Raw genomic sequence first — 19,114 nt, 5'->3', positions numbered from 1 at the left:
CGATCAAATCAGAATCCGGATCCTCAGCTCTGTCTGGAGAGTCCTTTCTGACCTAGTTAAATTGCATGCCTCTTGCCCACCCACTAGGTACAGCATGGGCATCAGATATATGGGGTGAAAACAAGGGCCTGGAGTGCATCCTGCCCTCCTGCCAGTCTTCCCTGCTGATAGCTAACATAAAAACTTTTGAGTCTAATACTCGTAATCTGAAATAAAAAAAAAATCCTCTAGCCTTTCTAATGTCATCCTCTGCATTCTTCCAGTAAGTAATGGTCAAAGATTTTCAGAGATTGCAGTAATTGCCATTTTGAAATTAAGAAACCATATTTTCTCTCTGTCTCTCCGGTCTAGTGCATGCATGCATGCATGCATGCATGCATTCATTCATTCATTCATATTTTGATTTATATCCTGCCCTTCCTCCCGGTAGGACGGACGGACACACACCGTTTTCCAGACCAAAAATATGGTCTTCTGAAATACTTTCAGAAATACTATCTGAAATACTATCTTTTCAGCGCCAGGTTAAAACTTTTCTCTTCACCCAGGCATTTTAATTAGTTAGTATATGTTGGAACTGCTTTAATCTTAACATTTTTAAATTTTAATGTTTTATATTGTTATATGTATATTGTATTTCTGATGCTGTTCTTATTCTTGTAAACCGCCCAGAGAGCTTCGGCTATGGGGCGGTCTATAAGTTTAATGAAATAAATAAATGAAATAAATAAATTTCAATTCCTTATACCATACTTACCGATAAATGTGTGTCATTTGGAACATACTGCTCTTGCTCTCCCAATAACACATCAATCACGGGGTGCTTCCCATTTTTTATCACTATCTCTGACCTTCCATCTTTTATGACGGGTCTGAAAATAAAATTGTTTTACAGCACGTTAGATGGAGTTTAGGGTGAGGAATCTGAAATCAGGTATCTGCCTTTTTCAAACTGAAGCAAATCAGACCACATTCTGTAGGAAATGTAACTTCATCAATCCTACACAGGAACTACACAATCTGATACTGTGAAGAATCTGTTTGTGTCTTAAGATACAGCAAACAGATTCTTCACAGCAGTTATTTTTGTATTCTGTTAAAAAAAATCAGCAAAGCTAATAATGATTACCTGCAATAGTCTCCTTGTTTGGCAACTTCAGCCAAGGAAAAGATACAGTCCACAGTTGCTAGGTGACCCACAGCTTTAGAGACTGAGTTGTAATGGTCACTAAAATGACTATACAGAGATGAATATAGGGATGGGGTGGGAAGAAAGAAGTGAATAGAATATTAATATGGATAAATTGTTCCTATCCAGTGCTACCACTGACCCTGTTTTAAAAGATTACTACATAAGGTTCCTATATAAATGGTTTGGACTATCCATTAAAGAATAAACAAAATTAGACCATCTAGAGCAGGTATACTAACTGTGCAATGAGTACTGCAAAAAGTCAAAGAATCCCTCTTTAAAAAAAAGTGTTTGTCCTCTAGTTATGAATTACTACAGTGAAACCTTAAAACAAGAACACAGATACCAGAACATATATGGATGGATTCAGACACGGCACTTCCTGTTCATAGAAGGAGCTCTAACCAGTGGAGGCTCCTACTGTATGAAGGGGGAAGGCGAATTCTAGTCATTCCCCCTATCCCTATAGCCCCCAGTGCCATCTCCCACACTGATCTGGAGCATTTTCCGACCCTATGAAGGAACTTTTCATGGGGCATTAGGAATCTGCAAAAATAGCCTCCCTCTTTTTCCAGCAGAACATCCTATGAACCAGAACTTTGCTCATAGGAAGTCTGGATCCTTTCTAAAAGAACTGGCAACTTCTGAGTAGCCTTAATTTATATTTTCATTCTTGAACATGCCATGGGTACCCACTGATTACTGTAACATAGGAAGCTGCCTTATACTGAGTCAGTTCACTGGTCCACCTAGCTCATTATTGTCTACACCGACTAGCAGTGGCTCTCCAGGGTTTCAGGGAGGAGTCTCTCTCAGCCCTACTTGGAGATGTCAGGGATTGAACCTGGGATCTTCTGCAAGCAAAGCAGATGCTCTACCACTTGCTCTATCTTCTCTTCTTTCTCTGTTTCTCTCTGGACCCTTCACAACAGGGTTTGGGAACCGAATCCAGTTGGCAGTCCAAATCCTGGGTTCCCCCATCCGTGAAGGCCACTTCAACAGACGTATGGTCAATCACCTGAAGTCACTATGATGTTAGGTGACCCATTTTTCTTTTGTAGCACAGCAATATGTGCTACAAAGAAAAATCCAAGCGAGGCTTGAAGTTATTACTCATCAGCTGATAGACAATGGCTCCAAGCCCTGCTTTCTGCAAGAACTGGCTGTGTTAGGGAACTTGGTAGTGCAGCTGATAGCAGCGGACTTGTTCTCATTGCTGATCAGCCGACTAGCAGTGACAGCATTGCACAGCACACTTTAAGGCTCCCAATTGTACAGTGTCAGCTGTATTGCTATTTACCCCACTTGTGATGTCACATGATGCAAAGTGTGTGTGGGGGTGGCCATGGTTTTGGAGGAAAGGTCTCATGGGCCAGACTGGTGCCCACAAATGGCCCTAATGAGGTTTGCAGGCCAGAGGTATTCTACCTACCCAATCATATAGCTAGAACTAAGATTACCCTCTTTTTGTTACCTGTATCCCATTTCCCTTGAAGCTAATAATTACTAGAATCCCCTTCTACCAGATCATTTCCTCTTTTTCATTATTCAAATGCTTTCTTAAAACACAGCTATTTTTCCCAAGAGTCCCTTCTTACCTTTTACTTTACTTTCTCCAGGAGAGCTAGCATGGTAGGGTGTTGCCCCAGAACCACCTTCCTGACAGTAGGCTAGACAGCTACAGGAGCACATCCGCAGAGTTAATCTTGCACTTTTGTCAGTGCACCTGCACAGCCCTGACTTAGCTACTGCTTTGCCCCCCCACAACATCCAAGTGAGAACCACACTGCTGTTGGGATGGCAACTCTGCAGCACCACCCCACCCCACAACGCCAGCCACTCCTGCTTTCTTCCCTAACATTCTTTGATTTATCTTTACGCTGTAAGTCTAAAGGCGAGGCCTTTTTTTGTTTTTAACTTGTGCATAACCATTTTAGGCTTGATATAAAGATAGTAATTAAGCTTTAATCAATGCAAGTTGAAAGTTTAAAAAAATGTGGGGGTCAGTCATTGACACAATGTATGTTTTTTAACCCATCCAATTAACTCAAATGCCTTCAAAGGCTGGAGTTGCTCTTCTGAAAAGGAGCCCTGGATTCTGTAAGTGTGCCAACAAGGAGCAAGATCTGAAACTAATATTGATCTACAGAACTCTGGCTAAGGTAGAAAGCTGCTTTATCCAGCTCTTTAACCCTCTCTGCCATGGGAGAGCAGGAGTATGTTAAGTGTTACCAGCAATGTGAGAGTGATGATGCTGAGGCATCCTAGCTGCTGCTTTTCTTTAACTTTTATTACAGAAGTTGTCTGGCTACCATGTGATTGGTGGAAGGAGACGAACAGTCTGTCACTTTATTATTATTTTCATAATTGTATTCTTTCATTATAGAATTGTTACATTTTTAAGTTAAACATTTTCTTTCCTATTGTGATAGGGCAGGGCCATCCCTGGGACAGGGAGCACACAAAGACAACTGCCCTGGGCCTCACATTTGGCACCGACAGCCAAGGCTAATAGCCCTGCTGACTGGCCAGCACTGCTGCCCCCCACTGCCTGGCAAGACTGTCAACCTCCTCCCTTCTTAGAGCAAAGCCAGGACGGAGGTGGTGGAAGGCCTTGCCAACACTACCACCAGTAAAGCAGCAGCAAAATTAAAAAATGTAAAGGGGGGGGGGAGAGAGACCACCACTGATAAATATGTGACAACTCCTAACCAAAAACAACAAAAAATAAACTGGGAAGAAGAGGACCCCATTGCTATGAAGCAGAGTAGCAGCAGCAGAGGCAGGGAGGAGATGCAGGCAATGAGATGAGAGGCAAAGTGTGGTTTCCCCTGGGCCCTGTACCCCACAGGGTGCAATGCTGTTAATCAGCTTCAGATAGTAAGCTAGAGTACACTGGTACAACTAGAGGCATTGGCTTCTATTTCAGGTAGATCATTTTGTAATAAGGTTATAGCCCAGTGGTAGAGCAACTGTTTCACATACAGGTTCGAACCCCAGCATCTCTACAAGTAGGGCTGGAAGAGACCCTGCCTGAGGAGAGCTCCTGTCAGTCGGTATAGACAGTACTGAGCAACAAAGACCAATGGTGTGTCTCAATCAATATAAGGCAGCCTCCTATGTTCCTGTGATCAATGAGGCTACCTTTTGCTTATTTTCTAAAAACTGTAAAATATTATATAAGCACTCCAATCAGTCACGGCTATTCAAAAATACTGAAGTGCAAGCGACTCTATAAGCAAGGCAAGCTGCACACAGTCAAACATTTGGCAGCAGCATCATAATCGTCTTCTACTTATATTTTGAAACCTATTTTATAATCTTATTTCAACAGCAAACCTGAATTTGTAAACTCACTCTAAAAAGCGTAGCCATTCAGCTTTGCAGTCAAGGACTAGCTGCTCACGTAGCTGATTCAAACGCCTGTAATTTTCTACAATAAAAGGAGTGTGGAAACGGCTGACGGCCTTTGTGCTAGAAGAGAAAACCAAATAGGAAATCAACATTACTAAGCAATCATTCATGCAGGAATATGTAAAAATCAGATTGGTTCTTTTTGTAGGACCAGTTCACACATTATAATTTTTCTCTACAGAAATAATCTCCATACAGAAAAAGAGTATGATCCATACTATCTAAAGTGGAAATGTTCTCGATGAAGTAGCTACTGCTCATATAATCTCAAATAGTTTACTTGTAGCACATATCATGTGTACCACATATCGAACAACAAAGTATACACTTTTACTACATTGAGGTCCCATTCTTATAAACAAAATGTAACAAAATGTGAAATACAATTTAACTAAATGTACACAGCACTGAAAGTGCTCATAATACTTCAATTGTTCATAATACAATTCTTTGTAATTGTTCATAATACTTCTCAGAATAACAGAATAAAAAGAAGAGGAAATATGTATTGAGGACTGCATGGAGACCAAGATTTAACACTGGTCCATCTGCTTACATAAACTGGTTTACCCATACCTAGTATCTCTTACATAAAAGCTTTCTAAAGCATTTCATTCATTCTACAATATTGAGAATGACTAAATATTTCATAAGATTTTTGCACTGTTCCTCAAAGTTTCCAGGTTTTCAGTAGTAACAGTAGTTTTTAAAAAGTCCTTGAAAACCAGGAAAATATTTGTTCCTGAATGTCATATTTCTACTTTGGAGTAAGTCCAATCAAGTGCTGTTGCATGCATGCCCAAGTAAATGTAAATAAAACTGCAGCCTTAGTCTTGGATCCTCAGATGGGCTACTACTGAGGGTGCCACATACTCTCCAAAGGTGCACTTGTTAGGTATTAGAAACTAGGCTGTTATCACTGCACTTCCAGCCCTCTGGAATCAGTTACCAATTGAAATTAGATAAACACATAACATCTTAATATTTAGGTGACCACTGAAGACATTTTTGTTTAAGGAAACTCCCTGAAGTGTGACTCAAGTCATTTTATGGACTATTAATTGTACAAACAGTACAACTGTATATTCAAAATACATGTTTTTTTTATTTGAAGATTTAACAATAAAAGAAAATGAAAACAATGGAAAAAAGAAAATAAAACAAATACATTTTATGCTGTAAAAGTAAGTTTTATTTTTATAAGAAAAGTATTGCATATATTTCAATTTCCCCCCAAAATTTCTTTTGTTTCTTCCCCCCCCCTCATGTTTGCTGCTTTTTGGTTCCAAACTACGCCCTATGGAGTTGACGCAATGCTTTCACATGTAACAGAAAACACAACGTTCAATGTCTTTCTGCAACACTGAAATCTGACATACACTGAAAGTAACTAGTGATTTCTTATTTCTTGTGACAGTGCACCCATGTCTTGACTATATTCCATGCAGATATCCATATTGGTGGCATGTTATGAACCTTGAGACAGCTTCCCCCCCCCCCAGTGATTTATTTGTTATATGTATATCCTGCTCTTACATGGGCAGCATTTTCTCATTCAGACTATACTTATTTATGAAATGTATATTCCATCCCTCCTCCCAGAAGGAGCCCAGGGCAGCAAACAAAAGCACAAAAGGACTCTGAAACATCTTTTTTTTAAAGTCTTTAAAACACATTAAAACAAACACATTTAAAAAACAACTTTAAAAACATCTTAAAAAGCAATTCCAGCACAGAGGGAGACTGGGACAAGGTCTCCACTTAAAAGGCTTGTTGAAAGAGGAAAGTCTTCAGTAGGTGCCAAAAAGATAACAGAGCTTGTGCCTGTCTAATACAATATATAACAGAAGGGAATTCCAAAGGATATGTGCCACAACACTAAAGGTCCGTTTCCTATGCTATGAGGAACGGACCTCCAAATAGGATGATATGTACAGGACGCCCTCACCTGCAGGGCACAGTGATCAAATGGGTTTATAAGGGGTAAGCCAATCTTCCATTTATCTTGGTCACAAGCTGTATAAGTCCTTGTGCAACTGAAAAACCTTCCTCTCTCCTCCCCCTGCAAACCCCCTAAATTTGTTATAGGAGTTCTCCTAATCCAAATTTTGGGATGGTGTACGTTACATACAGAGGGAGGAAACCCCCTTACACTAGTGCTGATCCTTGCACTAGCTCAAACATGTAGTTGAATACCGCCCAAAATCTTTTATTTATACACACACACTCTCTCTTAATCCTTAATCAAGAATATACCAAGAGACCTTCAGAAAAGTATGCTTAATTAATAACATACCAAGAGCCCTTTACAGAAGCAGCATTAATTCAAAAGTCGGCTTTCTGCTGCTTATTCTTACTATGCAAAATGCATATTCCATCCCTTCTTCAGTAACCATGATAACTCAAGGAAGTCCCATGGCACACAACTAGTATATTATTAATTTATATCCCGCCCTTCCTCCCAGAAGGAACTCAAAGTGGCAAACTGGTGATAAAACACTAAAAACTTCTATAAAACATCTTTAAAAAACAATCCTTGTGGTCACACACATAATATTTCAAGACTATAATTCCAACACAAGTTTCAATGGGTAAAATATAGCTCAGACTTTAATTCTTGTGCATACAAAACTGTAACAATTCTGCTGTGCCAAGTCCAAGATTATATTACCACATATGTATCCTTCCAACTGGTGTATGTTGTAATATTTATCTTTTGCTTTAGAATCAGATCTGTTTCAACTTACAAAGTTTAATTTATGAGATGCACATTTTTTATTTTAGAAACAAAATCAGTAATAATACAAGATTGTAATTCTACAGTACAGTCACGTTGAAGTCAGTGGGACGTACCTGTACATAACTGATAAGACTACATTCTTAGTATATATATATTAAAAAATAGAAGGAAGAAGAGAAGGTGTGTACTAATTAGTTTATCCACCCCAAACCATGCAGAGGGAAAACTAGTTTTATCCTTCTGTTACATTAAGAACAGCTATGCAATATAAATTAAAGCTACATTAAAGTAGAATAACGTATTAACTAAAATTCTATATAAATGATGAGAAAAGCTGTCCAAATATATCTTAGATCTATCTGACAGAATAGCCCTGAATAAATATAGTAAGAAAATTGATTACATTAGGTAACAGTAATGTACTGCAGACACACACCTAACTCTTGCACCTAAATATATATTAATATTAGGCCTGGATGGAGCTTTCGAGGGGCCCTTAGCAGGCTGAACTAGACACCCTCCCAGTGTCAACCCAATGTGAAGTACATCTCATCACCTGGACCCCTTCCTCCTTGAGAGCAGGCTTTCCTGATGGCATCAGCCTATTACAGTGCTGCTGTCAGTGGGTAAGTCTTCAAGCCTCCCTGTAATGCAGTGCCCACTGGATTAAAAGCAGGTTTACTTGGTGGTGGTAGCCCTGTAATGGGCTGCCATTATCAAATAAGCCCGCAAGTGAGAATGAATGAAGGGAGGCTGGCAGCTGGCTGCCCCAATCTCTCCCCAGGGTGCTCACAAGTGAGCATGCTTACCCAGCAGCAGCAGCCCATTACAGTTCCGCTGCTGCTAGGAAACCCAATTTATAAGGCAGAATGTGCTATGGGGAGGGGCTGTCCCCACCTTGCTCTCAGACACACTCATTCATCAGTGGGTTTACTTGGTGGTGGCACCATAACTGATGGCCACCATCAAGTAAGCCAACAAGTTAGCTCGAGGTGGAGACTGGCCACTGCAGGGGACTCAAGTCGTTGTAGAGCCAGGCAAAATATCATGTCTGGTGTGCTCTGCTGGCATGTGTGTAACCCCACAAATGCCCCCTTTGCTAAATGCTGATGCCAGAATTGATTACTGTACCCAAGAGCATTGGATACATGTTTATAATCTGCAAATTTATATATATATGTTCTATTGCATATTTATTTCAAGCCCTTGAGTTTCAGGCATGTAAAAAAAAAATTCCCCCACCCACCATTCAGAACTTGAAGGTGTTTTCCTGCAAGTTATCTGCTTCACTGAAATAAGCAACAAAATTAATGGCAATCATATTGAGATTATCTTTACATACCTGCTGACTTTAATCCAATCAAGTGGTATGGAAGATATAAGCGAGTGCTTGACTTCAATCTGAAACTAAAATACCACAGAGTTAATATTATTATGTATTCAATTTCTATCCTGTCCTTCATCAATTCACAGTCCCAGGGCTGAGTTAAATATTAAATGGATTAACTATGTTCCTCTTGTGGCACCCTAAAGACTAACAATTTAACTGTGGTATAAGCTTTGATGAACCAGAGCCTACTTCATCAAATACAGTACATCTTACCCACAACAGTGTATGCCACAATAAATACTAGTCTTCAGGGTGCCACAATACTCCTTTTTGTTTTTACAAAGTTAAATGTTGTATTTTATAATGCAAAACCCACAGAAGTACATACACAGAAGAAACCTCTGTCTTGCATCCCAGCTATACCTCCAAAGGGGGTGAAATGCAAAGCAAGGTCTTAGACGTTCAGTGCAGTGGGCAAGCAGGATGGCATGGGAATAGATGGTCTTTCAGATATCCTGGTCTCATACCGTTTAGGTCAAGGCCAGCCAGCCTTATTCAGGCCAAGGGCCACATTTAAGGTTAGCCAGCTCTCTGCATGCAAACATTCATGCAAAAGCGGTCATGACCAAAGTAGTTGTAACCATACATGTGCACATGCAGATGCTCTCTGTCTCTCACCCTCCCTCACACACAGCACTCCCCTAACCTCTCTATCACAGTGCTGAGGTGAGAAAAGAGATTCTTCTCATCCCAGTGCTGTGATGGAAATAAGCAGCATCTGATTTTGTCAGGGGCTGGAAGGTCACTGACTATGGATTGGCTGAGTCAGATCTGGCATGTGGTCCCCAGGTTCACCACCCTGGTTTAGGAATAAACATAAACACCAATGTTTATTGGTTGGCTTGTGGCTGATGGAGTTGAGGGCTTCTGCCTTTACATGTGTTGTCATACCTCTTGGAAAGTGCCACACTGATTAATGTAGCTCTATGAAAGAGTCGAGGTCCCGATGTAATAAATATCAACTAGGAGGAAGGTCTTCCATTTGAAGCCGCTCTTGGAAAGCTGGATTCTGGAACTGACCTTGAAACTCTGTTCAGACATGATGAGAACTATGGGTTGTCGTTATAGGGATGAGCTGCAGCAAGCCTTGGACTCACACATTCCCCTAATTCTTCTCAAGTTTAGCCACAAGGAGGAGATTAGAAGTTTTTGCTTCCATTTTCGATTCAATGCAGCTTTTTATTAGGAACTTGGAGAAATTTTGGTTAACTATTTTCAACAAACCATAATTTAGGGTTCAGACCTAATGCTAAACTGTGGTTAATCAAAATCAAAAGCAAAAGCTACCAGTCTCCTCGTTGCCATGGGGAAAGAGGAGAGGGCAAAGAGGGAGTGCATAAGCCCAAGGCTCACTGCAGCTTGTTCTCATAATGATGAAGCGAAAGTCAGCATATGGGAAGCTCTGGCACCTGGCCCTAATTATGCCTGCCAAGTCTTTAAATTTGGCCCACAATGGCATTTTGGGCAAACACGTCAACTTGTCAGTCACCTGACCTCACAGGATATCAGGAATAGAAATCTGCTATCTCCAGTCTAAGCTCTAAGACTGGCTATAACCCTTATCTCCAGTCTTAACACTGTAGCTCTTATCTCTAAGATTGAACTTTCTGCCTGCTCCCACAGCTTGAACTTTGAATAACCTGATGTCACATGACATCAGATGATTGACAGATTGTCAAATGGCCCATGGAGGACGGGCCAGATCTAGAGTTTTAACGGCAATAACCTGCTCCGAGAATTGGAGCTGAAAGTAGTCTGGTAACCAACACTTTCCACTCATCTTTGAATCATGGTTCCTCAGACCACAATATCTTCTCTCAATCATTGCTTCTCTCACACACCTTTAGCCATTATCACTGCAGAATTCCACAGTTTTAGGAACATAGAAAGCAGCCTTACACTGAGTCAGACCATTTGTACATTTAGCTCAGTACTGTCTACACTGACTGGCAGTGGCTCTCCAGGGTTTTGGACAGTCTTTTCCCCGCCCAGGCTCAGCGCTAGCAGTCACCCTGGTTAGGCACTGCCAAGAGCCTGGAAGCTAACAGGAGTCCCTCATGCTAGGAATGGCACCTGTTAGTGGTAGGTGATCCGATCCAAATTCCGTGAACTGGCAGGCTGCTCTGTCCCATGCCCACTCGCTTCCTTTATTTGATTTGATTTTAACAGTTAAATACTACAGAGATTAAAAGCCAAGCCTAGAGAGCCTCCTCAACTTTTCTAGGCTTACCAATTGATCTCTCTACTATTAACACTTAAAATGTTCTCCACCAGGACAGTCAGCAGCAGCCACATATCTAGGTGGCTCCTGAGACAGGATGAGGAGGGAGGAGATGCCGCTGCAGGTGCGACCTGCAACAGTGAGATGGCCCAATTGCAGCTTCTGAGTCGTCCTGAATGCCCTGAGGAAGTAGAAAGCAGGAAAGGAGGTGCCCCCATCTGGGTGGAAGGAAAGTGTGGTGCAGCAGCTCCTCTGAGCCAGGCTAGATTGCAGAGAAGGAGAAAGAGGTGGCATCTTTTTGTGGGGCAAGCTATAGCTGCTCAGCAGCCACAGCAGTAGCAGGGGGGCTCCAAAGCCAAGGTGTGTGAAGGCTTGACTGGGCTCAGTGGGCCTGGACAAGAAAAGGAAGTGTGCCCAGCAGCACAGAGACAGCAGCTGCATACAGGGCCTGTGCACCCTGCAGTCCTGTTGGAGAAAACTGGTGCCAGTTCATTGGAATGTACTCCCAGGAAAGTGACTACAGGATTGATTAAGCTATACCTAGAAATTATGTTTCTCACAAAGAAGTTAGAAAGGCAACAAGTGAAATTCAAAAGCATGTATTGTTTTGTTTTGATAATAGTGGTTTTTTATTTTATTTATTTATTCATTTATTCGATTTCTTAGTCGCTCATCTGGCTGGCTACCCAGCCACTCTGAGCGACGTACAAAGCAAAAAACATATAAAACATCAAAAACACCAAACACTAAGCAAGAAAGCTAAACAATAACATAGAGACTAACTCAGTTACAATAAGGCTTCTCATCTGTATAGTCCAAAAAGTGCGCCTTCAGATGGAAACTCGTGATATGAGTCTTCCCACCCTTGCACAAAGACCGGTGTGAGTGAGAGTCCATATGCAAGACCGAAAAACAACACCCCCTCTTGATCTCAGCATCCAACATCCAGTACATTCAGCAGGGGGGGGGCGCGGCAAACAAACCCCTTCAAGTCGGACTAACAGGGAAGTTCTCTTCAGAAGCCAACAACAAAGGCATTAAGATGTAAATACTGCCGATATTAAGGGCAAGCAGACAGAGGTCAGATGGTAAGATAGTGGCGGCTGCAGGGGCGCTCCCCCGCCCTCAGCATTCACCGAAAGATCATCGCAACAGCATGGTGTTCCCAGGGACAGGCCGCGGCACCAGACCCGCCGAAAGGCCCCAGCCCCAGCCCAGCTCCAGCTCCAGCCCGGCTCAATGCAACGGCGGTGGCGGCGGCGGCGGCAGCAGCCTGGTGCAGATGAAAGCACCAAGCTGCATACCGGTCAGGTACAAGGGAGACGGCATAAAGAGGGGGGAGGCTGCCCTGTATTTCCAATATGTTGTAGCCTCCGACAAGGGGCATTTATATAGAAAATTACCCCATAAAAGCCGTCAGTGGTGGAGCTCCCTCATCCGTAGCTGTTGCACCTCCGCCATTTTAGACTATTGGTTAAGATTTCCTTTACTTAAAAGGGCTGGGACCAAGAGGGGAAGGAGTGTGATTTGAGTTGGAAAGGGAAGGGACAAGTGGCCCACTGATTTTCTACACCCAAGGGTCCCCAAAAACCTGGAACCAGGCCTGTCACTGCCCTTTCCAGAGAAGCCAGGGATTGAACCTAGGACCTTCTACATTCAAAGCATGTGATCTACCACTGAGCTTCAAGCAGCTTACCAGATAATGGGCATCTCTGTTTTCTGCTCCATGACAGTGATAAGAGCTTGGGGGAAACTCTGTTCTGAATCTTAGAAGTTCTCTTTAGCATAGTTGACTTTGTAATATCACTGAAGCAACTATTCACAGAATCCAGAAATCTAAGAAACTATAAAACAATTGTCTGTGGACAGCAGGAGACACAGTGGCAGCCTGTGCCCCCTGCAGCCACTCAACTAAGACTGAGTCTGGTTGTGTCCAAAGTATCCTTTATCTCCCTTTTATCTATTATCAAATTTCACATGACATGGCAGAAGCAGAATGTACCATTGGTCTCACCTGAAGGGTGATTTTCATAGGAGGTATCCCATCACTGCGGGTTGTAGCTCCACCTATCATGCGAAGGCAAGAATGTTTTTGAAGTCAAGACTAGGGGCGTCAGGCCCCTTCCACTCTCCAGTTCATTCGCAGCGAGTCTAAAGAGAAATATCTAAAAATACAATAACAAGGCCAACAGGCCTGCCAGCAGGAAAATAACACAATAGTAACATTCATAATAACGTGACTCCAACATAGCGAAACAACAGAACTAGCAGTCTTGACCTCACTATAAAATTTACTATAATAGCGTAACAGGAATATATAACACATGAGAAAATATCTAGTCATCCTCCAACTGGGAGGGTCGTGATGGGATACCTCCTATGAAAATCACCCTTCAGGTGAGCTTGGATGGGGCAGAAATATCTTTCCACCAAGCTCTGCTGACCTGTGCCATTGGTGAGAAAGCCCTGCAGTGAGGAGTGCTCCAATGCACCCAAACAGCTACTGCATCCCCACTGTTGGTAGCCAGCAGAAACCCCTGAAATAGACTGTTTTGGAGGACAGAAAGGGCTGGCACAGGATCCACTGAATCTTGTGTGGACACTGCTGCTGCCATATGATGGCAACACCCTCATTCAAGGCATATTTTCCTGCTCCCTCACCTTCTGCCTAGGCTGGTGCAAGCGCAGGGGCTGAGGATTCAGTGCTGGCTGTGTTGCTCCATTAAGCACCCCCCCACCGGCCTGTGGCTAGGATTGCAGTTTTTGTTCTTCTTTCAAATCAACTCTGGAACTTATCCCATATAACTTCTCCTTTGACGTCCTGGGCCACAGTCTACCACCAAATCGCCCTTGCTTATCTAATTCCCTTCTTCTCAAAACTACGAGATCCCTCTTAACCTGAGGCTTTTTGTGAGATTCTGGGCCAATCTCTTTGCTCTTCCTGTAAATTCAATGCTTGGTCCACTCATCTTTTCCCCAAGTTCCTGCCTATCAGTGACTCCTGTTCTTCTTCACCCACACATCTTTCAACACCATGTATTTTCTATATGAAGAGCTTTGGGCAGGGAGGGGGATTCTTAAAAATGATCCCCAACTGGTACAATCCACGAAGGAGTAAACCATGCTAAACATGCAGCCTTCCTTGTAGCCACTGACCAAGGTAGGTTTGGAGACAGGTGGAAATAGTTTTTAACCCTTTTAGTGAAATTACCGTACACCTTTATTTTCAAAACAGAATTACCGTATTTTGACAGAAATGGTTTATTATTCAAGTATTCATCATCACATCACTACAAATAAAAACCAGAGGTCAAAGTCAACTATTCTTCACAAACTTACTATTAAAAGTAATTTAACCAATAAGATGGTTAAAAGAAAACACTTGCACAGAATATGTCTACTAAAATACATAAAATGCTGGCATACGAAAAAAGAAAAAATATGACGCACATATTTAACTTACCTCTTGTCCTGACACTGTTACATAATCCTTAGAGGAACAATTTAGCATTCTTCGTATATCCTGAAGGTGTAATTGGATCTGATGGAGCACTGCCTGAATCTCATCCTTCCTCTTCCTTATTAAAGGAAATTCTTCAAGATCCTTAAACAGTTCAGTTTTGTCTCCAGTTCTAATTAAAGAGAATCCAACTTCTTTTACAAAAAGTAAGTAAACACCAAAAGAATACATAACAAAAAACATATGTTCATTCCTAACAATAATAATATAGGTTACTGAATAGAAAACAGTGTAATACTGATTTTACTATCTAAAGAAGGAAAATGAATAAAATAAAATCCATCCACTTTTAAATTAAGCCTAATACTTTCAAAAGATTTCTATACAGGACTGAAAGTTCTTTGATGGAAGATGAGTCTTCCAGAATCAGGCCAGGGCCAGAATGACAGTAAACGTAATTTATGCAAGTCCTGAAGGCAGCTTAATTTGCAAACAAACATCCCATCTTGTCTTATTCCTTTAGGTCCTCCTTCCTACCCAGTTTAAAATTTTTAATTTGCTGCTGAAATGATTTCTAAGACATTTTTAACATCTTACAACAAGCATCCTACAATAAGCAAATTGTGAGCCCTGAGAGGAGAGTCCCACCTCTGGTCAATCAAGCACATTAATCAAACAGTGCTTGTGCTCCTCCCTCCTATAACCAACTTTCCATGTGAGCAGTGGCTGATAGTTCTCAGTATGGTCAGAAAATCTAGCAGGTCAGTCTTATAAAGTAAGCTCACAAAAGTTACTAGCATTAAAAAAATACTAGCCTGCTGTGAGATGCCAGAGGAGGGATAGGGAGCTCCAGCTGTCCTCTAGCAGACAATTGCATTTCTATTCAAGTTATGGAGAGCGGGCTACTTAGCTCTGGCAGGATTCCATTAAAGTTAATAGACATGACTAACTTAGGTTCATTCATTTCAATGGGTCTACTCTGAGTAGGACTTAGTTGACAACAACCCTTCACTTCAATGCTAAAAGGATTGAACAGATAACTACTCCATCTATGCCTTCTCCACCAGCCCACTCACTCAGCTGCATGCAAGTCCTGTGGTTTCCATTTGAGGACTTACAACACAATGCTGTGGTAAATCTTGAAATGGATTAGATTCATATGATACATTTATTCCAGTACTATAACACTTTAAACAGTCATGGCTTCTCAGAATTCTCTGGGAAGAGGGATTGACTGCTAAACTACTCTAACAATGTAAGCTCTGTGAGGAGAATAAGACTCTCCTAACAACTCACATTAAACAGGAGAAAGAAATGAGAAAAGCAAGGACAAAGCAACAACAAAGAAGAGACTCACTGACAGAGAGCTAAGGTTGAAGGATCCCCCTAGGGCAGCCTTTCCCAACTAGTGGGCCACCAGATGTTGTTGGACCACAACTCCCATCAGCCTCAGCCAGCATTGCAAATGGTCAGGAAAGAACGATAAGGAGATTGCAGAGAAGCTAAATGAATTCTTTGCATCTGTCTTCACAGTGGAAGATATAGGGCAGATCCCTGAACCTGAACTAACATTTGCAGGAAGGGATTCTGAGGAACTGAGACAAATAGTGGTAATGAGAGAGGAAGTTCTAGGCTTAATGGACAATATAAAAACTGACAAATCACCGGGCCCGGATGGCATCCACCCGAGAGTTCTCAAAGAACTCAAAGGAAAAAATTGCTGATCTGCTAACTAAAATATGTAACTTGTCCCTCGGGTCCTCCTCCGTGCCTGAGGACTGGAAAGTGGCAAATATAACGCCAATCTTCAAAAAGGGATCCAGAGGGGATCCCGGAAATTACAGGCCAGTTAGCTTAACTTCTGTCCCTGGAAAACTGGTAGAAAGTATTATTAAAGCTAGATTAACTAAGCACATAGAAGAACAAGCCTTGCTGAAGCAGAGCCAGCATGGCTTCTGCAAGGGAAAGTCCTGTCTCAGTAACCTATTAGAATTCTTTGAGAGTGTCAACAAGCATATAGACAGAGGTGATCCAGTGGACATAGTGTACTTAGACTTTCAAAAAGCGTTTGACAAGGTACCTCACCAAAGGCTTCTGAGGAAGCTTAGCAGTCATGGAATAAGAGGAGAGGTCCTCTTGTGGATAAGGAATTGGTTAAGAAGCAGAAAGCAGAGAGTAGGAATAAACGGACAGTTCTCCCAATGGAGGGCTGTAGAAAGTGGAGTCCCTCAAGGATCGGTACTGGGACCTGTACTTTTCAACTTGTTCATTAATGACCTAGAATTAGGAGTGAGCAGTGAAGTGGCCAAGTTTGCTGACGACACTAAATTGTTCAGGGTTGTTAAAACAAAAAGGGATTGCGAAGAGCTCCAAAAAGACCTCTCCAAACTGAGTGAATGGGCGGAAAAATGGCAAATGCAATTCAATATAAACAAGTGTAAAATTATGCATATTGGAGCAAAAAATCTTAATTTCACATATACGCTCATGGGGTCTGAACTGGCGGTGACCGACCAGGAGAGAGACCTCGGGGTTGTAGTGGACAGCACGATGAAAATGTCGACCCAGTGTGCGGCAGCTGTGAAAAAGGCAAATTCCATGCTAGCAATAATTAGGAAAGGTATTGAAAATAAAACAGCCGATATCATCATGCCGTTGTATAAATCTATGGTGCGGCCGCATTTGGAATACTGTGTACAGTTCTGGTCGCCTCATCTCAAAAAAGATATTATAGAGTTGGAAAAGGTTCAGAAGAGGGCAACCAGAATAATCAAGGGGATGGAGCGACTCCCTTACGAGAAAAGGTTGCAGCATTTGGGGCTTTTTAGTTTAGATAAAAGGCGGGTCAGAGGAGACATGATAGGAGTGTATAAAATTATGCATGGCATTGAGAAAGTGGATAGAGAAAAGTTCTTCTCCCTCTCTCATAATACTAGAACTCGTGGACATTCAAAGAAGCTGAATGTTGGAAGATTCAGGACAGACAAAACGAAGTACTTCTTTACTCAGCGCATAGTTAAACTATGGAATTTGCTCCCACAAGGTGCAGTAATGGCCAGCAGCTTGGATGGCTTTAAAAGAAGATTAGACAAATTCATGGAGGACAGGACTATCAATGGCTACTAGCTGTGATGGCTGTGCTCTGCCACCCTAGTCAGAGGCAGCATGCTTCTGAAAACCAGTTGCTGGAAGCCTCAGGAGGGGAGAGTGTTCTTGCACTCGGGTCCTGCTTGCGGGCTTCCCCCAGGCACCTGGTTGGCCACTGTGAGAACAGGATGCTGGACTAGATGGGCCACTGGCCTGATCCAGCAGGCTCTTCTTATGTTCTTATGTTTTTATGTAGTTGGGAAAGGCTGCCCTAGGGCAAAGGCAGGAATGGAATGGAGTCAAGCCAGAAAGAGCAGCTCAATTCTTGACTCTCATGCATTTCTGCCTTTGGACACTAGGCGGCACTACTACCCACCTGATGGTATGCTACCTGGGGAAAATAAGAGTCTCCTAACAACTCTCGAGAGCCAGTGTGGTGTAGTGGTTAAGGTGCTGGACTACTACCTGGGAGACCAGGGTTCGAATCCCCACACAGCCATGAAGCTCACTGTGTGACCTTGGGCCAGTCACTACCTCTCAGCCTCAGAGGGAGGCAATGGTAAACCACCTCTGAATACTGCTTACCATGAAAAACCTATTCATAGGGTCGCCATAAGTCGGGATTGACTTGAAAGCAGTTCATTTCATTTCTAACAACTCTCACCACCCTTCACAGACTACACTTCCCAGAATTCTTTGGGGGAAGCCATGACTGTTTAAAGTGTTATAATAGCGGGATAAATGTATCATGTGAAAGTGGTCATGGACATGCTTAAACAATATAATCAAAGCAGATATCATTCTCTACAACAATTCTAATGGGGTTGGTGTATGGATGTGGACCCATGTGTTCACCTGATTCAAATGGTTTGAGCAGAAGCGTGCCCTTTTAATTATGGAATTCCTCCCATCATTCAAATTTCTGGAAGTACAAGTCTGACCAGATTTCGGAAGAGAAAGACCTCAATGGGTGACTGAAGAAATTCTTAAAATGGTTAAAGAGAGAAGGAAAGCAAAAGCAAAAGGAGACTGAAACACGGTTAGAACCCTAAATGCAGCAATACAGCGACTAGTACGTAGGGACAAAGAGAATTATTACAATAGTTATTGTATAGAAATAAAAGAGGACAACAAAAAGGGTAGAACAAGAGCCCTATCCCAAAAGATTAGATTAGAGAAATTAAAAGGAAATTGAAACCAGGGATGTTGAATAATCAACAGGGGAACACACTGACTGACTGAGATGAAATAAAAGGAAGATGGAAGCAATACACTGAAGAACTCTATAAAGAGATGCAAGGATGACAGATTCATTCATGGAGGAACCATATGATGAAGAACCAGAAATTTTAGAATGTGAGGTGAAAGCTGCTCTTAAAATTCTTGGAAGAAACAAATCACCAGGAACAGATGGCATACCAATAAAGTTGCTACAAGTTACTGAGACTGAATCTGTCCAAATTTTGACAAAAATTGTCAACAAATACGGAAAACAAAGAATGGCCCACAGACTGGAAGCGTTCAATATACATCCCAATTCCAAAGAAAGGGGATCCCGGGGAATGCAGTAATTATCGAACTATTGTCTTAATATCCCGTACAAGTAAAGT

General features: G+C 42.0%; 1 protein-coding gene across 2 annotated transcripts in view; it reads right to left on the bottom strand.

Moving 5' to 3' along the window:
* The window catches only part of MSH3 (mutS homolog 3), a 154,401-nt gene that overhangs the window by 33,744 nt on the left and 101,543 nt on the right, over positions 1-19,114 (bottom strand). For both annotated transcript variants that reach the window (XM_061621677.1, XM_061621669.1), the window contains 5 exons: positions 14,421-14,589; positions 8,689-8,753; positions 4,550-4,666; positions 1,130-1,237; positions 758-872 (listed from right to left, as the gene is read on the bottom strand). In XM_061621677.1, coding sequence (XP_061477661.1) covers positions 758-872; positions 1,130-1,237; positions 4,550-4,666; positions 8,689-8,753; positions 14,421-14,589 — 574 coding nt within the window. The remainder of the gene's footprint in view (positions 1-757; positions 873-1,129; positions 1,238-4,549; positions 4,667-8,688; positions 8,754-14,420; positions 14,590-19,114) is intronic.

Source organism: Rhineura floridana, chromosome 1, assembly GCF_030035675.1.
Source record: "Rhineura floridana isolate rRhiFlo1 chromosome 1, rRhiFlo1.hap2, whole genome shotgun sequence".
Classification (NCBI taxonomy): Eukaryota; Metazoa; Chordata; class Lepidosauria; order Squamata; family Rhineuridae; genus Rhineura; species Rhineura floridana.
This window is presented reverse-complemented; position numbering and strand designations above follow the sequence as displayed.